General features: G+C 54.2%; 8 protein-coding genes across 8 annotated transcripts; 5 read left to right on the top strand and 3 right to left on the bottom strand.

The window, feature by feature from the left end:
• Window positions 1-667: 667 nt before the first annotated feature.
• BAUCODRAFT_63612 (uncharacterized protein) lies at window positions 668-2,377 on the top strand (the record flags this gene model as incomplete). The annotated part of the gene is made up of 3 exons (XM_007674425.1): window positions 668-1,479; window positions 1,536-1,604; window positions 1,678-2,377. The coding sequence occupies 3 exons, from the start codon at window positions 668-670 to the stop codon at window positions 2,375-2,377; spliced, it is 1,581 nt and encodes a 526-aa protein (XP_007672615.1).
• An 827-nt stretch (window positions 2,378-3,204) lies between these two features.
• Window positions 3,205-3,820, top strand: BAUCODRAFT_119666 (uncharacterized protein; the record flags this gene model as incomplete). The annotated part of the gene is made up of 2 exons (XM_007674424.1): window positions 3,205-3,377; window positions 3,439-3,820. 2 exons carry the CDS (start codon window positions 3,205-3,207, stop codon window positions 3,818-3,820), a joined length of 555 nt encoding a protein of 184 aa, XP_007672614.1.
• A 382-nt stretch (window positions 3,821-4,202) lies between these two features.
• On the bottom strand, window positions 4,203-7,805 carry BAUCODRAFT_119665 (uncharacterized protein; the record flags this gene model as incomplete). Its single annotated transcript, XM_007674423.1, has 2 exons — window positions 4,203-4,787; window positions 4,827-7,805. The coding sequence occupies 2 exons, from the start codon at window positions 7,803-7,805 to the stop codon at window positions 4,203-4,205; spliced, it is 3,564 nt and encodes a 1,187-aa protein (XP_007672613.1).
• A 278-nt stretch (window positions 7,806-8,083) lies between these two features.
• Window positions 8,084-8,578, bottom strand: BAUCODRAFT_30572 (uncharacterized protein). The gene is made up of 2 exons (XM_007674422.1): window positions 8,170-8,578; window positions 8,084-8,114 (listed from the first exon to the last, which is right to left on the bottom strand). The coding sequence occupies exon 1, from the start codon at window positions 8,511-8,513 to the stop codon at window positions 8,358-8,360; it is 156 nt and encodes a 51-aa protein (XP_007672612.1). The 5' UTR covers window positions 8,514-8,578; the 3' UTR covers window positions 8,084-8,114; window positions 8,170-8,357.
• Window positions 8,579-8,613: 35 nt separating this feature from the next.
• On the top strand, window positions 8,614-11,261 carry BAUCODRAFT_365546 (uncharacterized protein). The gene has a single exon (XM_007674421.1). The coding sequence runs from the start codon at window positions 8,766-8,768 to the stop codon at window positions 11,241-11,243; it is 2,478 nt and encodes an 825-aa protein (XP_007672611.1). The 5' UTR covers window positions 8,614-8,765; the 3' UTR covers window positions 11,244-11,261.
• A 252-nt stretch (window positions 11,262-11,513) lies between these two features.
• BAUCODRAFT_30568 (uncharacterized protein) lies at window positions 11,514-16,113 on the top strand. Its single transcript, XM_007674420.1, has 2 exons — window positions 11,514-15,789; window positions 15,860-16,113. Exons 1-2 carry the CDS (start codon window positions 11,563-11,565, stop codon window positions 16,040-16,042), a joined length of 4,410 nt encoding a protein of 1,469 aa, XP_007672610.1. The 5' UTR covers window positions 11,514-11,562; the 3' UTR covers window positions 16,043-16,113.
• Window positions 16,114-16,318: 205 nt separating this feature from the next.
• On the bottom strand, window positions 16,319-17,692 carry BAUCODRAFT_145421 (uncharacterized protein; the record flags this gene model as incomplete). Its single annotated transcript, XM_007674419.1, has 2 exons — window positions 16,319-16,540; window positions 16,604-17,692. 2 exons carry the CDS (start codon window positions 17,690-17,692, stop codon window positions 16,319-16,321), a joined length of 1,311 nt encoding a protein of 436 aa, XP_007672609.1.
• A 323-nt stretch (window positions 17,693-18,015) lies between these two features.
• Window positions 18,016-18,612, top strand: BAUCODRAFT_63457 (uncharacterized protein; the record flags this gene model as incomplete). Its single annotated transcript, XM_007674418.1, has 5 exons — window positions 18,016-18,076; window positions 18,133-18,203; window positions 18,265-18,389; window positions 18,452-18,512; window positions 18,571-18,612. The coding sequence occupies 5 exons, from the start codon at window positions 18,016-18,018 to the stop codon at window positions 18,610-18,612; spliced, it is 360 nt and encodes a 119-aa protein (XP_007672608.1).
• Between the last annotated feature and the right edge of the window lie 120 nt (window positions 18,613-18,732).

Here is an 18,732-nt window from a genome sequence, read left to right as displayed (position 1 = left end):
TCAGGCCACTGCCACGGCCGCTCGTGCTCACTGGCACGACACAGCAGTTGACGCTATCCCTGTACGACCAATGCGGACAGCTCCGTAGAATTGTACCAGTAAGATGATTACGAAGTGTGTCCACCTGTATCGGATGCCATTCTCTACCCAGCCAAGCCTTGCTAAGGCAGCATAAAGCGGGGACGAGCATCTTCCGAGTGTTTGACGGACCCAAGAATCCCATACACCTCGGCGACACATTACGCCGTATCCTGCTTAACGCCATCTTCTCCGCACATACGAATGCGAGTCACCTACCGAGGTGTATTAGAAAGCTTGTTTAACGGCAGCAATATGCATGAGACTGTCCGGTTCAAAGCGAGCGCGAGCGCCGCTAAGCCTACCATCACACGCCGGCCATCCAACGGGAGACTTTTCGCTTGGGAAAGCGTGCGGGCTACTGCTCCCTGCATGACACCGCGGTTTGGAAGATGACGGGTTGCCTGACAGCTTGAGGTCTTAACGAGCGGAGGGACTATTCTTGTCACGTTCTTACAAAGGAACCTTGGACGCCTTAGTCAGGACGCCTTGCTCCATCCCAGCTCCATTTCAAACGGCCAGAGTCTTTCTCCATTACTTGCTCGCGTCCAGGGTCATCGTCCTGCGAATCGACAAATAGGCCTCGAAAATGGATTATAGACTGCTGCTGCCGTTGTTCGGTCTCGTCATCTCAGCTCTGTACTACGTGGCGAACAATCTCAATCAGAAGAGGAAGTTCGCTGCCAAAGAGAAAGAACTTCAATGTCGCGACGCGCCTATGTATCCTGGAGGTGGATTCCTCGGCATCAACCATGTGAAGGAAATGATGGCCGCCGACCAGAACCAGGCTTTTCCTGACTTGTTGATCCGACGACAGGAGAAGATGAATGCAGTCACAGGCCGGATTTGCGACACCTTCCGGACGGATGCTTTAGGCCAGACGATGTACTTCACGTCGGACCCGAAGAACATACAGGCAATGCTCGCAACCCAATTCGAGGACTATGACCTTGGACCGGCGCGACGAGGCAATATGATCCGCACGTTGGGCGACGGGATCTTCGTCCAAGATTTCAAGCAGTGGGAGCACAGTAGGCAAATGCTACGACCAAACTTCATCAGAGAGCAGGTGTCAGATCTTGATCTCGAGGAGCGGCACGTGGAAAATCTCCTGAAGGTTCTGCCCGTTGGACCGGACGGCTGGACGGCGGAAACCAACATTCAGCCGCTCTTCTTTCGTTTGACAATCGACTCGGCATCCGAGTTCTTGTTCGGCGAGTCTGTTGATAGCCAAATTGCCGAATCGGGTGCCAACAGCGAGAAAGACGAACTTGCTTTCAGTAAAAACTTCGACAGTGCGCAACTACATATGGCAAAGAGCTTCCGATTTGGCGATCTGTATTGGCTCCACAATCCCAAGGAGTTCAAGCAGAATAACAAGGTTGTCAACGAGTTCGTTGCGTAGGTCTATGATTAGCCTTGGGAGTGCGGCCGAAGGAAGGCTGATGAACGTACAGACACTACGTCAACCTCGCCCTACAGCACAGTACGCAAGAGAAGAAAGCCGAAGAACGTGCGCGTGACAGGTACGCACAATTAGGCCTATGAAACTGGTTCTTGGTCTGAAGTGACACTGACGTTTACGGCCCTTATCCTCAGATACGTCTTCCTCGAGGCTCTTACAGAACAGACACGCGATCCCGAAGAGATCCGTGCACAGCTTCTCAACATTTTGCTCGCTGGACGTGACACTACGGCATCCCTTCTCTCTTGGCTGTTCAAACTGCTACTGCGAAACCCACAGGTCTTTCAAAAGCTTCGCTCGACCGTGATCGACACTTTCGGCACCTACGAAGACCCGCAAGACATCACCTTCGCAACCCTCAAAGGCTGCCAATACTTGCAACACACCATCAACGAGGCGCTTCGTCTGTGGCCTGTCGTTCCGGGAAACGCTCGGAGAAGCAACAAAGTGACGACACTTCCCCGTGGAGGTGGGCCAGACGGCAAGAGTCCGATTCTGATCCCACCGCAAACGGACGTGAATTACTCAGTCCATGTGACTCATCGTCGGAAAGACATCTGGGGCCCCGACGCCGACGAGTTCAAGCCGGAACGGTTCGCTGGTAGGAAGCCGGGTTGGGAGTTTCTTCCGTTCAATGGTGGACCGAGAATCTGTATTGGCCAGCAGTTTGCACTCACTGAGGCAAGCTACGTGACTGTTCGTTTGCTGCAACGCTTCGATGCCATTCAGCCCGGACAACATGAGCTTGAGGACGAACCGATGAGGAGCGCCCTGACGCTCACAAATAGTCCGGCGAGGGGTGTTATGCTTAGATTGCACGAAGCCAAGTCGTAAGGTGCGTGACGATGGGCGTCTGTTTTCAAGTGGGAGCTAGTAATTGGACGTTGTATGATCGCCACTCTGATCTTATGAGGGAGTACCAACTTGGATTGTTGTCCGCTGTTAAGGAATGATTACTTCCACAGCTGTGAGTGTGTATAGTCTTGCATTGGAGCATATCATTGCCATGGATATTCCCGTTCGCGTTGTGGGAAGTGCATTCGTCCAACAAGCGCATCAGCGCACGGCCAGTCTTGTCACCAGCCACGCCCAGCCACAGCTCCGGTCAATACATTCTACGTCAGGCATTGCGCATTCACTAGCCATTACTGTTGCTTTCCCTTCACCTTGTCAAACCACTTGTCCTGAGCAGCAGAGGCAGTATTATCATCATCATCTCGATCTCAAAGCAACAGATTCAGGTGGTCGTGCATCGAAGCAGATTGTCCCGCCACGAAGCTTCAACCCCAGATCGCCTCGGATCTGCACCTCGACTCCGCTGCAGTTTTGCGTGTCACGCTGCCATTGACTGCGTGGAACGAGACCACCGCCTGCTGGCTGGGCTTCGGTGCAGCATCCCACGCCACTCCGTAGCTAGGCGAGACCTCTCCCAACACCACACAACGCAGTGAAAGGGCACGCGCCGCCAGAGGGGTCCCGGCGCAACCGTCCAGCGACCATCATTGCAAGCAATCAACGACAAGGCGAGCAACACCGAGCGAACGAAGCGAGAGATCAGGCTATTAGCGAAGTGTTCGCGCCTGCTCTAGGTCGTCGCGTCGTATACAGCTACCCTGGCGAAAACCGACTACACCTCTTCTTCTTCCTCCTCCTCCGACGACATGGCTCGCTCCTCCGTCTCCCGGACGCGCGTTGTCGTCCGCCAGTCCTATTATTGGCCCGACCAACAGCTCAACTTCTGGATCATTATCATGCTCGCCACCGGAGGCGTGCTCATAGGCGTCTTCGCGGCCTTCCTACAAGACCAGCAGAGGTTTGGGCTGAAGATACCATGGTATGCATTGCCAGCCGCAAGTGGGTGGTTGATGGCGGTCCGCTGACTGTATGATACGCAGGTTATTCCCATACGGCATAACAGTCGGGTCACTGACCGTGATCTTCGTTTGGATCATGCTAGCGCTGATATACCAACGCCGCCTTCTACCCGGCGTTGTTATTATCGGTTCCTTCATCCTGCTCGTTCTATACATTACCGGTGTAATAGAAACCGCCATCCAGCTCTTCCGGAATACGAACGGCATCAACGGTCAATGTAACAGTCTGAATGCGAACGCTCCCGGGACTGGATTAAGCCTGAATATGCTGGCTTGGTTGGAGCTGAACAGCATATGCCAGAGCTGGCAAGCAGCTTTCGCCTTCTGGATAGTGGGCGCAGTGTTTCTGCTATGGATGATCGTGTTGGGCAGTCAAGTGGCAAGGAATGGCGGCGGCGATTGAGGGTGAGCAGAAGGTTGAACATTGCATATGATGGCATATTGATGATGAGACGGCAGACATGGCAAGGGATAGCGGCATTGCATGGCGTTCTTGAAGTCGCGCGACATCATTGTGAACTCTACATTCCTTCTTTGTACACAGCGTCGAGTCCTCCATAGACGCAGTTCGACGTCTGCTTCTTCTACGGCCACTTTGCAACTGAGTCGGCCGGAAGCATACTAGTCACATCAGGTTAAGACTTGCCTTTCGCTCACCCTGTCCTGCCACGCACACCAAAGGACAAAAGACCTTTACCTGCTTGGTGCTCATCTCGGAAGCCCATACTGTCCGAACGTTACGATGCGATACCGCTTCAGCTCTCTCAAGCACAACCCACCCGCCATTACCCAAAGCTTTTCAGCTCGCCGGCCTTGCGATCCACCCTGCCTGGCTCCAGCACAGCAACTTCAAGACATGCGATAGCACGAGGCAGCGCCTCAATCTCACGTTCATCATACCCCAAGGATTCCAGATCGGCCGCAATGAGCGCTCCTTCACCCTTCACAATCTGGAGTTCGGTATACTCGACTACCGATCCGAAACGCTCGCGCATCTCCTTCGCGAGCTCACGCAGCGACTTGTTCTGCGCGCCGCTCTGGCGACCTAGGATGATGCCTGCATAAACTTCCTGTTCGGAAAGCACCGAGTGCGCGACTGGAGAGTAGTGGTACATCGCGTCGAGCAAGCTCTCCTCGTAGCTTGCCCGGATGTCGCGGGCGAGCTTAGTTTGGTGGCTGTAGCCGATCCCATACTGGTTGGCCCACTTTTTCATGTAGTGCAGTAGTGAATTGAGTGGCGAAGACGAGCGCTCATGGGTGGCGGTAACAGCGCGTTGCTGGGCTTGCAAGTCTGCAATGAAACTGCGCTCGTCGATAGCGCGGTAAAGTTGTCCGAGCGCCTTCTGGCTTTTGTAGTAACGGTACGGGCGCTATTCAGCATCCAGACCCTCGAACGCCTCGTCGTCTACGCTTAGCTCATCTTCGAGGTCAAGGTACCCTTGCTCCGAAAGGAGTATACGTGGAGACGGTGCCATGAAGTCCGGTCGACAGCGATCATACTTGGGACATTGCTTCATGTCCACCGGTATGCCAGTTTTACTATAGTCGACCGCCGTACTAGCCATAGCTGCCAACTTGATACAATCGGGATCCCATGTACCCATCGGCCTCTGGTCGGCTAGCTGCATGTGGATGGAGCAGATCATCCCGAGCTGGTTTGTCTCCATGAAGGTGACGAAGAAGTCACTCATATCCTTGCCGGTGACGATGCGGTCGAGCTCCACAGGCTTGACTCTTGGATAATCTGCTGGCGTTGCGAACTTGGTTGGCCATAGGGTGCTATCCCAGATAATGTTATACAGATCGCCATCTAAGTCGCCACCACTCAGTTGACTAGGCAGGTCTCGGGCACCGTGCTGACTGAAGACAACGACGTTCGAAAGGTGCTTTAGCGGAGAGTCGGCCGGGACGGACACCGCATTGACCTGCTGGATGTCTCCAGGATGCATGGCCGGGCTACGCGTGATAAGAATGTTGTTGCGGATGAGCTCTTTGCGACCGCCATCGGGTGCCTTCTCCGTAACGACGTAGACTTCACCTTCTTGCAGATACCCTGTTTCGTCCATGATGCCGTACAGAGTAACGCCATCATTGATATGTATACGTCCGCGGTATTTGATATCACGCAGCTGGTGGACGACAGCCATCTGCGCGATGCCGGTCAGGAAGCGATCATGTCGGAAGTCCAGACGTGCTTGATCTAGCATATCGATCAGATCTGGCAGCTTAGCGGCTTTTGTCAGTTCCATGGTCTCGAGAAGGCTGGCGGTGTTTACGGCAGACTCCAACATGCACTGTAGCTTCTGCACCTCGCGGGTTTGCAAGGACAAAACTGCTTCCGTGGGTGTGCCCAAGTCCTCCAAGATCTGGACGGATTGCCGGTTGAGCACCATGGGAAGAGGTCGAAAGCCTGCGCCGCAGATTTCCAGCACCCTCGACTGGGACCCTACGAACTTCTCCATGTTGGTTCTCAGTAGTAACTGCCGTCCCTGAAGCCGTGAGTCAAGCGATACCATACCTTTGGCGCCCTGGAATCGAATCTGCAGCACTGTGGGTTTGAGAGCATTCCTCATACCGTAGACTTGCCAAACGTCCTCGAAAAGCTGTCGCGAGAGTGTCCCCACGCCATCAGAGAAGTCACGGCCATTGCGCTCGACGACCGGCAGCTTGCCGACTTCCCAGTCCTTAACCGAGACGGAAGCGGTCGTGTCCGTGAAGCACTGGCCTATCCTTGCTGCACACTTCGCGGGAGTGCGAATGTGGGTGAAATCCCCGAGCTCTTTGATAACCTGCGGGCTGAGCACAAGTGTTCGCGTCCTGCTGTCGATCAACGGCGCCATGAACCAGCAAGATCGGTTGCGCAGACTCGAATGCGAAAACCCGAGGAAGGAAAAGCCTTGTCCGGCAATGTTGATGGTGCCGTCAAGCACGCCCTTGTACCGGATGTGGTATATGGCTTCTTGCGAGGCGCGCGGATCATGATGCATTGATGAGCCGTCTTCATCTTGAAAGACCACTCTTATGAAGCAGTCCGTCTGAGTGGCATACTTGCGTAAGACACGGTTCGTAGGTTCCGCTGATGGGCCTTCGAGGTACGTCCCAGCCGGCGTGATCACAACCTTATGGATAAGATTGATGTGCATGTAAGCCTTTGCTAGCTCGTATAGGTTTCCTGGTTCGTACTGGTCGTATGCATCCGCGTACTTACGAATCAACGTTCGCATTGCACGGATGGAGCACTCTCTAGCTTCGACTTCTGGCCCTGGTCGCGGCACCTGCCTGTAGAAGCAACGTAGGGCTCCGACGGTGGCGTCTATTCCACACTGATCGATTACCTCAGCGACGGCTGGCAAGAGAAGCAATAGCTTGGATGGAGATATGCATCCGTTTCTAGCGAGCCGATCAAGCTGATAGCGGACGCTGAATGGTTTGCCTCCGAAGCGTCTTGCATCTGTCAGCTCGTGATCGAGCCGAAGCTTGCCCCGCTGCCATGCCACAACCGGCGCCATGACTGTGGTGGACATGGAGATCGTCGACACCATTTTGACAGAACTGTCGAGTAATCTCTTGACCATGCCGAGAGCGGTGCGGTCTGTGAGGGTCACCCGATAAACAAAACACACCCCTGCAACTCTGCCGTGCGCCTCATCTATACTCGTAAGGCGAATCTTCTTGACATCTTTCGATTGAGCGGCCGCTGGGCCGAGGACAAGGGCCGTCATCTTCGTAGAAAGAACACCCTGATCATTGATTTGGTAGAACTTTGGTAATATCCCGTCCAGCGCAATGGTAATTGTTGGATCATCGAAATCTCCGAGGACGATATGCTCACAATCGTAGTACTTGGCGTCTACCCGGATCTGGTCGGCATTCGGATTATCTAGTAGTATCCTGGCTTCCCGCTGACCGAACATGATAGTACCTTTGGAAGCGGTCTCGCAATGGTTCACAAAGGTAAGATTTTCACCGTGGTAGTCCCAGGTACCGCAGCGGACATCCTTGATCGCAAAGGACGTGACCCGCTTAGTCTTTACAACTTCAGACGACTTGACAGCTCGGTCCTCTTTCGTTTCAGCTTCGTACCTCAGAGATCTGATTGTGATGTCTGAAGGCTGGTTTCGGCTGATTGAGAAGTGCAGACGTTGTCCGTTTAGTTGGAGCGGTCGCAGCGAACTGGCGTACCTCGCAGCACCTTGCGGCACGCCGAACTGCTTGAGGAAGTCGAGACAAGCGCCTACCTCAAGGACGGTAATGGTAGCTAGCGGCTTGCCACGCATCTTATCGACATGGTACGAGCTGACGCCGCACTGTCTCAGATGACCATCAATGAGCTTCTCCAACTGCTTGTTAGTAGCGTGTATTGGCACGTTGCGCACGAAGACCTCCATTGTTAGTGGGACAACTGTTCGCACAGGTCTTGCAGTGTGACACGATTAGATGCTCCGCCGAGTGCGAGATATCTTGACGCTCGTTGAAGTTGGGCTAAATGTTTGACAATCAAGGTTTGAGACGTGCTGTTGGCGGGTTCTCCTGGCGAGATGTGAATGTGAAGTCTGATACATAAGGTACCGCTTGATCGCTTGCATGCGGGTATGAAAGGTTGGCTAGCGCTGTGTAACCATCCCAAACGCGTCATGCAGCTGAGCTTCCTCACATGTTTCGACAACGGGATGGTGGTACGGAGTATGTTTTCTCACCTGGGAGAAGACTAATCTGAGGGATCATCTCCGAAAACAGTGTGTATGCGCTTACTATGAGATTGGTTGAGCAGAGCTGAAGTGGCAAGCGTGTCTCTAAGGCGTTGGTATCTCATCAACCTGTTATGTGCGTCACAGGGTTCTTCTGAGGATGGACCTGTGGCGTGAGTAGATGAGGCTTCGAAGGCGTACAGATTCCCGTACCATAGCTTGTACTCCGCTCCCTTAGACAACGGGGCGAGCTCATCCGCGTCCTACGAGTAAGTGAAGCACAGCCAATGCGTTGTGAGCATGCTGGCAAATCAGGGATCGTGGAGCATTGGCACAGTCCCAGGCTCTCACGGAGCGTAGTGTTAGAGTCACATCTTTGCCTGCTCTAGGGCAGTATTGAGAACACATGCCACGTCCACACGGATGCGATCAAGGGCGGTGCAGCCTATGCCGAGTCAGCACCCCGTCTTCAAGCAATCGAGACCGAATAGCTGTAGAAAGCTACCTGGAAGATACGTGTATGCTCGGGACAGGAACTTCGCATATGGCGCTAGCCGGATTCGGGGAGCACTTCAATCATGCCAACGGCGACATTGACATTTTTGTTATGCTGGTCAATAAGGGACCACTGGATAATAAATTGACGTGCAGCGTGCTAGAATGGACATCCGCGTGCAGGATTACCTGGATGATAAGCTGCAGTCATTGGCAGACCTTGAGACTGTGGACACGTTACTTGAAACGGTCAAGCACCAGCAAGAGCTTTTGAAACGACAGTTACTCGACGCAAGGCGGGATCAAGAGATTGCCGTGCAGGAGGCAGATGAGCATGTCCGTAATGTTCGCCAATTGGGATCTCAGTTTCAGAAGGAGCAGGCTGGTGTCGACCACCGCTTGCTCATGGTAACGCAATCTGAGACCAGTGATGAAGCGGTGCGGAAGTTCGAAGCTAGTTGGGAGAAGCTGCGCAAGCTAGACATTGCAGCCGGATATGTTGAGCTGCTGAAGGAGGTTGATGTGCTCGAGAAGGAATCCACCGACCAACTTGGGAAATCGGATGAGGCTGCCCTGGCACCATATCGCCGGCTTCAGCACCTTGTCACAAGTCTGCAGCCTTTGCATGAAGCGGCAGAGAATGCGGCTCCGCAGCTTCTACACCACATAGAGCAACGTGTAAGAGTCCTGCGCGGTACTATCCGGCAGTCTTTCGCGCAGGATCTCGAAAGGACGCTGAAGAAGATGGGTTGGCCCAAGGCTACGGAGACCGTGCCCATTGCACTTGAGAATGAGTGGGCGAAGAACGTTGGTAGGTTGCTCGACCTGCAGAAACCTGAGCTGGAAGATCTCGAACACGGTATTAGTGAACGAACTTCTAGCTACGAGCCACCGAGTCTGCTGCCGTTGGGAGTGCTGGTACAACCGCTCGAACAGCGCTTCCAGTACCATTTCTCCGGTAATAAGCCTACCAATCGCCTCGACAAACCCGAGTACTTTCTGCAGCACGCGCTTGACCTTCTATCAACCTACTCGGACTTCTTGCAGAACGCACTGCAGCCCCTGCTTTTGCAGCACTTTCGCGGCTCAGGCCTCGCTTTCACCCCAGCCTACATTGACGCTACCTCCGCGTTCATCACCGCACTCCTGCCTTTGCTCCGGCAGAAGATCTTCTCTCGTGCCGAGCAAATACCGGCTGACCAGCCGCAGTTACTAAGCCATCTTGTGCATGAGGTTATTAACTTCGACACGACACTTCAAAACACCTACGCATATGCACCAGTGTCGCCTGCCACTCCGTGGCGTGGCTTGGCATACTATCTCCTTGACACTCGTCACTACTTCGAGAAATGGCTTGGCGCTGAGCGCGACTTTGCACTTTCGCGCTACCACTCTATCATTGAAGCTCCGGAAGCAGGTGAGCTGGACTACGACTCTGTTGCCTCGGACACAACCAAGCCCACCAAAATGGCGATTAACGTTAATGACTTGCTTGAGACGATCACGGACCGCTATCGTCACTTGTCAAGCTTCAGCCAGAAGATCCGCTTCCTCATCGAGGTCCAGATCGCCATCTTTGATATGTTCCACGATCTTCTATATTCCAGCCTCGAGGCGTATCTGTCCATGAACACTTTCGTTGGGCGCACAGCACACAGCATGAGCCGGGACGAGCAGGCTGAGCTCCAAGGCGTTAAGGGACTAGACCGGCTGTGTCGCGTCTTCGGGTCGGCAGAATATTTAGAGCGTGCCATGGGTGACTGGAGCGACGATGTCTTCTTCCTGGAGCTATGGGATGAACTGCAGGATCGTGCTATAACCCGTGATCGCATCAGCAATAAGCTAGGCGGTCTGCAAGAGATCCAGCAGAAGACCAGTCGCGCTGTTGGTACCGATGAAGACGACGGACCAGGCAGTGAAACGCAAGGGGCGCTTTTCGATGAGACAGCAGCCTCGTACCATAGCCTCCGCGTTCGAAGCGAGAATATAATTGTCGACTGCTTGACGCACAACGTTCGCGAAGCACTCCGGCCCTACACACGTATCACCACCTGGGCATCGCTGTCTTCGAGCACGGCGGGAGGCTCCATCTCCGCCGAACTCGACCCTGCTTTGCGCCTTCTGACAGACTATCTCAGCTTCTTGAGCAAAGCGGTGGGCAAAGTGCCGTTACGCCGCATCGTTCGGCATCTCTGCCACAGCATCCAGTCCCTTTTCTGGGACAACGTGCTCGTGGTCCGAAGCCATTCCTTTTCCACTGCCGGCGCTGCACAACTTGCCACTGATGTTCATGCACTGTGTGCATACATCGATCGCTACGTCGGTGCGGGACAAGCGCAGGCAGGTATGCGGAAGTTGCTGGAAGGTGTCACGTTGCTCAGTCTGCCGGTGAAGGGCGAGATTCAACGCGTGCAACCTGGCCGAGCCGGTGAGGAAGCAGATGATGGTGCGGCGTGGGACGATGATGCGCAGGAAGAGGTACATGCTGAGGAGAAGAAGGCGATGGGCTTATTTGAGGTGGAGAGGCTAGTGTATATGGATAATACGAACGCGAGGTACGCGCTCGAGCAATTGGCCTTGGAAGCGTTGAGTGAAAGCGATGCGAGGGCTGTGTTAGAGAAGAGGGTCGAGCTGGGTAGCTGAGACGTGTACCGAATGGTGCGGTGATGGCCGTTGTATCAATCGATCAATATGTTTGCCAATCTGATCACGCTTATACCATTGTCGTTCGCTATCTCCAGGTAGTCATATTTCGCACAGCTTCTTTTGCTTCATGTCTAGTTTGGAGATCCTCCAACTCCGGTGGCGGCAGCTCGGCTTCTGTCGCATGAGCGTGGCTTCTCCACGCGTTGCTGACTAACGATAGCCGCGCTTTGTTGACGTTTGTAAACATTAAGATACTGAATGCGACAACGACAATACTGCTCGGCCAAGCGGCACGTCTAGGTGCTGCGTTAACGCAATGTCTTCATCACCCGTGCGACCAGTACGGAGGATTGCATCGAGACGGAGAGTAGTCGTAGACGAGGAGAACGGCTCAGATGTCGAAAACACTGTCGCAAGCCGAGCACCGGAAAATGATGAGGAAGACTTCACAACTGCACCTGCGCGAGGCGCTCGCGCATCGCCAAGGCGAAAGACGACAGGAAATGCAGTATCCGCGATATCACCAGGAAAACGAGGCAATGGCGTACGGCGGGCAAGGACTGGCGAGTCAGTCGATATGTCTGCTTTGGAACCTTCGCAGATGTTCAGTCCGCCACCCGAGAGCGTTGCGGACGATCAGCCTCCATCGCCAACGAGACCATCACCGCCTAAGAGGCGGAGCGTGAAGGATGCGAGAGCGGCGCGAAAGAGTCGAGCTCCGCGAGTTTCGATAGCACCGGACCCGCCGCAGTTGGAGCATTCACACCTGCCGACTCCCGAGGCTACTGCTTCGCCTGAGCCTGTGCCGACACCTGCATCGCGACAAGGCACGCCTTTGACGGACATTACAGAGACGGCAATCAATGAGCGCACACCTACGCTTGCGCAGCGGCATGTTACGCTCCAGGAGGATGCGGCAGTAGAAGGCGCAGAGAACGCACGCACTCCGAAAGCCGAAGTCAACATGGAGGTGAAGCGGATCGATCCATCCGTCAGCAAGCTCGAAAGGCCCCTGGATATCGTAGTGCGCAAGAAAGCACTTGGCATTCCTTTATCGCAAGAGCCTGCCGTACGGAATGCGCGCATGACCATCACCTACTTGATTCTTACGAACTTCAAGTCCTACGCCGGCCGGCAAGTAGTAGGGCCTTTTCATGCATCCTTCTCGTCAGTCGTCGGTCCCAATGGTTCTGGCAAATCCAACGTCATTGACAGCCTATTATTCGTCTTCGGCTTCCGAGCAAGCAAGATGCGCCAGGGCAAGATCTCCGCACTCATCCATAACAGCGCTCGATATCCGGACTTGGACTTCTGCGAGGTAGAAGTGCACTTCCAGGAGGTCATGGATTTGCCGGGTGGCGGTGCAGAAGTGGTACCTGAGTCGAAGCTGGTGATCTCGAGACGGGCATTCAAGAACAACAGCAGCAATTACTACATCGATGGTAGGAAGTCCGACTTCACCACCGTCACAACCCTACTGAAAGACCGAGGCGTCGATCTGGACCATAAGCGCTTCCTTATACTGCAGGGTGAAGTCGAGAGCATAGCCCAGATGAAGCCCAAAGCGCAGGGTGAGCATGACGATGGGCTATTAGAGTATCTAGAGGACATCATAGGAACTTCGCGGTTCAAGACCCCGATCGAAGAGGCAGCAGCCAAGACCGAAGAACTCAATGAAGTCTGTCTGGAGAAACAGAGCCGTGTCCGGCATGTGGAGAAGGAGAAGAACGGGCTCGAGGAGAAGAAGAACAAGGCAGTGTCATTCATTAACGACGAGAACGATCTCGCCTTGAAGCAATCCGCGCTGTATCAGATCTATATCGCCGAATGCGGAGACAATATCGCTGTCACAGAGGAGGCGGTGGGACAGACCCAGGCGGAGCTTGATCAAGAACTGCAGCGGCATGGTGGTAGCGAGGATGAGGTCAACAAGCTTGAGCGGCGGTACAGAGCTGGTGCGAAGGAGTATGAGAAGCTCGAGGGCAGCGCGCAAGCCATCCTTACGGAGGTCGCGAAGCTGGACAAAGAAACGGTGAAATTCGTGGAGAAGGAGAAGTTTTTGGCTAATAAGCGTAAGAAGCTCGAGAAGAGTGTTGAGGGCGCGAAGATGGGCGTGCATGAGGCCGAGACGCTGGGTAAGCAAGCCGAAGAAGATCTCACGCGACTAACTGGCGAAATCGACACGTTGGAGGCGGAAATGGCAGACGAGGAGCAAGAGCTCGCACGGGTTCGTGAGAGCTTGAAGGGCAAGACGCAAGGTCTGAGTGATCAGATCGCAGCCAAGCAGCGACAACTGGAACCCTGGAATGCAAAGATCAGTGAGAAGCAATCTGCCATGGCCGTGGCGCAGAGTGAACTCGACATCTTGCGGGAGCGCGAGAATGCGGGTGCGACTGCTGTTGCTGAGTTAGAGGCTAAGATTGCGACCCTAACCGAGCAGAGAGATGCGAAGGCTGCGCAGTTGCAAGAGTGCGCACAAGGACGCAGAAGGAGCGAGAGGGAGATAGCTACCGTGCGGAAGCAAGTTGAACAGCTTGCTGCACGAGAAGTAAGCCTCAAGGTTCAGCTCACAAGTTTCAGAGCGAAAGCGGATGAGGCTAGGGCGAGCTTGTCGGCAACACAGAGTCAAGGCGTCGTACTGACCGGTCTCACTCGTCTCCGTGACTCTGGACGTATCGATGGCTTCCATGGTCGGCTAGGCAATCTTGCCAGCATTGACGCCAGATACGATGTGGCGATATCGACCGCTTGCCCTTCGCTCGACAACTTGGTCGTCGACTCTGTGGAAGTCGGGCAGCAGTGTATCGAGTATCTCCGGAAGAACAACCTAGGCAGAGCCAACTTCATCTGTCTTGATCGGCTCCCACAACGCGATCTTGGTGGGGTGGGGACGCCGGAGAATGTGCCTAGACTCTTCGATCTTGTGAAGAGCAAGGAGGAGCGCTTCAAGCCGGCGTTCTACAGTGTGTTGCAGAACACGCTCGTAGCGAAGGATCTTGAGCAAGCGAACCGCATCGCTTACGGCGCCAAGAGATGGCGCGTTGTTACGCTGGAGGGACAGTTGATCGACAAGTCCGGAACAATGAGCGGTGGCGGCACGAGGGTGGCAAAGGGTGGCATGAGTTCCAAGTTGACCGCTGATGTAACAAAGGAGCAGGTAGCCAAAATGGAGGTGGACCGTGATGCTCTAGAGAATGAGTATGCGGAGCTGCTCGAGCAGACGGGCGAGCTTGAGGCGCAAATCAAGGAGGGCGAGGCCAGCGTGCCGGAGCTCGAAACCACAGCGCAAAAGTTTGCACTTGAGGTGGAGAGCCTTGAGCGCAACATCGCTGACGCCGAGAAAAGAGTGAAGGAGCTGAGTGCTGATGCGAAGTCTTCGAAGACCGACACCGCGAAAGTCGCTGGCTTGGAGAAAACGATCGCGAAGTTGGAGGCGGAGATTAAGAAGTTGCAAGCCGAGACTGCCGGCATTGAGGAGGAGATCAGGGCGCTTCAGGACCAGATCATGGAAGTTGGCGGCGTCAAGCTGAGATTGCAGAAGGTGAAGGTGGACGGCCTGAAGGAGCAAATCGAGTCGCTCAATGAGCGTTTGAGCGAAAGCGAGACCTCCAAGGCGAAAGCTGAGAAGCAAAGAACGAAGTATGAGCATGCGCTCGTAGAGGCCGAGAAGGACATGGAGAAGGTGGCTGTTGATGTTGGAAAGGTGGAGGCGGAGCGGAAGACGCAAGGCGCAGAGACTGCGGGCTGCAGACGCAAAGCTGAAGAAGCAGAGCAGGAGTTGGAAGAGAAGAGAGAAGCTTTGGCGGAGGTCAAAGCTGAACTCGATCGATTAGTCGCGGAGCTCAACGAGACCAGAGGCGTAGAGGTTGAGATGCGCAATCGGCTTGAAGAGAACAAGAAGATTCTGCTCGACAACCAGAAGCGCTTAGCTTACTGGCAGGAGAAGCTGGGCAAACTTACTATTCTCAACATCACCGACGACAACGGCAGCTCGGAAGAGGAGAAGACGGCCGAGCCGGTGCCTGAGCTAAGCCGTGACGAGCTGGCAGACCTTAACAAGAACGACCTGAAAGCGGCCATTGCAGCGCTCGAAGAGCGCCTCGCGAAGTCCGCTTCGGTCGACCTTGCAGTCCTGACGGAGTATCGTCGTCGCTGCCATGAGCACGCCACGCGCCTGTCCGATTTGCAGTCGGCGCTCACAGCCCGGGACGCGGCCAAACGGCATGCCGACGACCTCCGGCGCGCTCGCCTCGAAGGCTTCATGGAGGGCTTCAGTATCATCTCGCTTCGGCTGAAGGAGATGTACCAGATGATCACCATGGGCGGCAACGCCGAGCTCGAGCTTGTGGACAGCTTGGATCCGTTCGCAGAAGGCATCTTGTTCAGTGTAATGCCGCCGAAGAAGAGTTGGAAGAACATTGGCAATTTGTCCGGAGGAGAGAAGACGTTGAGCTCTTTGGCGCTGGTGTTTGCGCTACACCACTATCGGCCTACGCCGCTTTATGTGATGGATGAGATTGATGCGGCGTTGGATTTCCGGAATGTAAGTCGCTCGTCTTCGGGCTTGAGAGGACCTGCGCATCGTGGGTCATCCTTGCTGACTGTTGTTGCAGGTCTCGATTGTTGCGGCCTACATTAAGGAGCGCACGAAGAATGCGCAGTTCATTGTCATTTCGCTGCGCAACAACATGTTCGAGCTGGCGTCGCGGTTGGTTGGAGTTTACAAAGTCAACCATATGGTAAGTAGCCTTGCTCGGCTAAACCCCTCTCTCATGACGCTGTCGCTGACGCTCTGAACAGACGAAGAGCGTTACTGTCGAAAACCGGGATTATGTTGTGCCTATAGCACGGTAATGACGAAGGGGGACGGCTCAGCCGCCATTGGCGTTGCGGCGCGCTTGCACTCGAAGGCCTGAGTGTAATACATGCCGGTCGTTCCTGCCGCAATGTACAGGGTACATGTCGTACCACTCGAACTCGCTCACCCCAGCAGTCCCAGTTCACATCTCGCAAACAATGGTCGTAACGCCCAAACCCGCTGATGCCGCTAATAAGTGTTCATCCAACGCACGTTACGCCCCTTCACTGCCGAACTCTTTCGTCCACTCCTCGTTGCGTTTGAGGTCTTCTCCGCTGACGGTTGGCCGCGAGCCTTTGATGGCTTTAATAAAGTCTTTAACTTGCAAAGGCGGCTCCAGTAGCTGATCAGTCTCGATTTGCGTCCAGCTCATCTCTATCGCGCCTTCATCGCCAGGCGAGCAAGGCGTCAGCTTCTCCTGGCCGTCAACCGTAACCTACATGACGCAGTCAGTGTTTGTAGCCCGTGGGTCACGTGCAAGCTTTCGGGGAGAGGGTACCTTCTTGTAGTGTGTTGCAGTCTGGATCTTCCGTACCGGCTGCATGAGCGCGTCTTGCACTGCTATACTGATGTCACTTCCCGAATAACCTTCGGAAAGCTTGGCAAGTGTCCGAAAATCGTCGGGTTTCAGCTCGCAAGGCGTAGAGCCAACCGCGAGTTCGAACATCCGCATCCGTGCCGGCTGGTCGGGTAGCGAGATGTGTACTCTCCGTTGGAAGCGCCGTCGAATAGCTGCGTCAAGCTGCCACGGAATGTTTGTTGCACCCAGAATAAGCACGCCTCTGCTGTCTCTGCCCACACCGTCCATCTGCACGAGCAACTCAGTCTTGATACGTCGCGAAGCTTCCGACTCGCCTTCGCCTCTCGGTCCACACAGAGCGTCAATCTCATCGATGAAGATGATGCTCGGCTTGTTCTCTCGTGCCATGTTGAACAGTTGCTTCACCAGCCGCTCACTCTCACCCATCCACTTGCTCACCAAATCGGAACTGCTGACAGAGAAGAACGTGCTGTTTGCTTCCGTTGCTACTGCCTTTGCAAGATAACTCTTACCGGTACCAGGCGGGCCATACAGCAGAATGCCCTTCCACGGCTGTCGCTTCCCGGTGAACAGATGCGGAAACTTGATCGGCAGAATCACGGCTTCTTTGAGAGCCTCCTTCGCGCCCTCCAAGCCCGCCACATCCTCCCACTTGATGTTGGGCTTATCCGTCAATATTGCTCCCGCAAGCGCACCCCTCAACTTCTTGCTCTCTGGGTCTTCGTCTCCGTCTTCCCCTTCTCCAGCCTTCCCACTACCGTTCGATACTTTTCCATTACTGCCCATCGCCGCCGGTTTTCGCTTATTGCTCTTATCCTGTTCTGCCAAGTGGTTCTTGAGCTTCTCGGCACGCTCCATGTACTCTGCCGCTTTCGTCCGAATCATGTCTTTCGACTTCTGGTTCTTCTCCCATTTGAGCGCGAGCATGAACAGTTCGAGCGCCGAATAGTACTGCTGATAGGCTTTCTCATACTCGCCAGCGGTATCCTGCTCGATGGCTTTCTTCACCATATCAATCGCGCGGCCAAGAAAGTCGGTGTTGGACATGGTGACGGTATTGTGTCCTGGAGGCTAGTAGAGGTCGCCACAGCGAACAGTAAGTCTTTCTTGTAACAAGAAGACTGTGCGAGTGTTTGTAGCTTGTTGATTGAGTGTAGGTAGACCTGGAAACGTCAGTGCTTGGAGCCAGCGGGGAGTTGGCGGGGTGCGGAAAGGTCCGGCGATGTGGCGGACTACGTCCTTACTTCACCGTGTAGGACTTTAAAGACTCACTTGTCCTGGAAAATCGACATGGGATAGATGAGGAAAAGTGCAATTGACTGCGTATACCATTTGAAGCATGCCACAGCACTTCTACATCGTAATACGGTATGGAGCAGCCAAGGCAACAACTGCAGGCACTCAGCGATGAGTATCAAGGCCTACAAACAGGTAAATGGCGTCGATCCTATAAGCGTGTATGTGTATATCGTGCTCATCTTATATAGAGTTGACCAGTCTCGTCTCTGCTCGTCAGAAGCTTGAAAGCCAGCAACAGGAGAACAAGACTGTCCAGAAGGTGCTGTTCAGATATTTGCGGTTTTCTTGATAGGAAGCACAGAAGCTCACTACTAATCCAGGAGTTCTCTACCCTGGCAGAAGAAGCGAAGATCTACAAACTTGTCGGTCCAGTACTGTTGAAGCAGGATCTCGCGGAGGCAAAAAGCACCGTAGACGGACGACTGGAATACATCGAAAAGGAGATGTGAGCCGTCCAGACTGAACTCGTGTCAACATGACCATCAAGCTAACAGATATCGTACATAGTAAGCGCGTCGAAAGTGGCATCAAGGACATACAGCAGAAAAGTGAGGGCAAGAGGACAGAGGTATGTTGAGCTCCTCTGCCACAATCTTCTTGAGTCACTCCGCTGATACCTTGCTTAGATCATCCAGATACAGTCGCAAATGCAACAGCCAGCAGCATAATCCAGCTGGTGCTCTCTGCTCGCTGAATAACCCGTCTAACCCTGGCCGGATCAGCTTCCCTTGACCGCCCCAATATATTCACCCGCTAAATCGCACCTTCCCTTTCTGCAATCCTCGGCA

Source organism: Baudoinia panamericana (genome assembly GCF_000338955.1).
Source record: "Baudoinia panamericana UAMH 10762 unplaced genomic scaffold BAUCOscaffold_2, whole genome shotgun sequence".
Taxonomy (NCBI): domain Eukaryota; kingdom Fungi; phylum Ascomycota; class Dothideomycetes; order Mycosphaerellales; family Teratosphaeriaceae; genus Baudoinia; species Baudoinia panamericana.
Note: the sequence above shows the minus strand (reverse complement) of the source record. Positions and strands in the feature narration are given on the sequence as shown.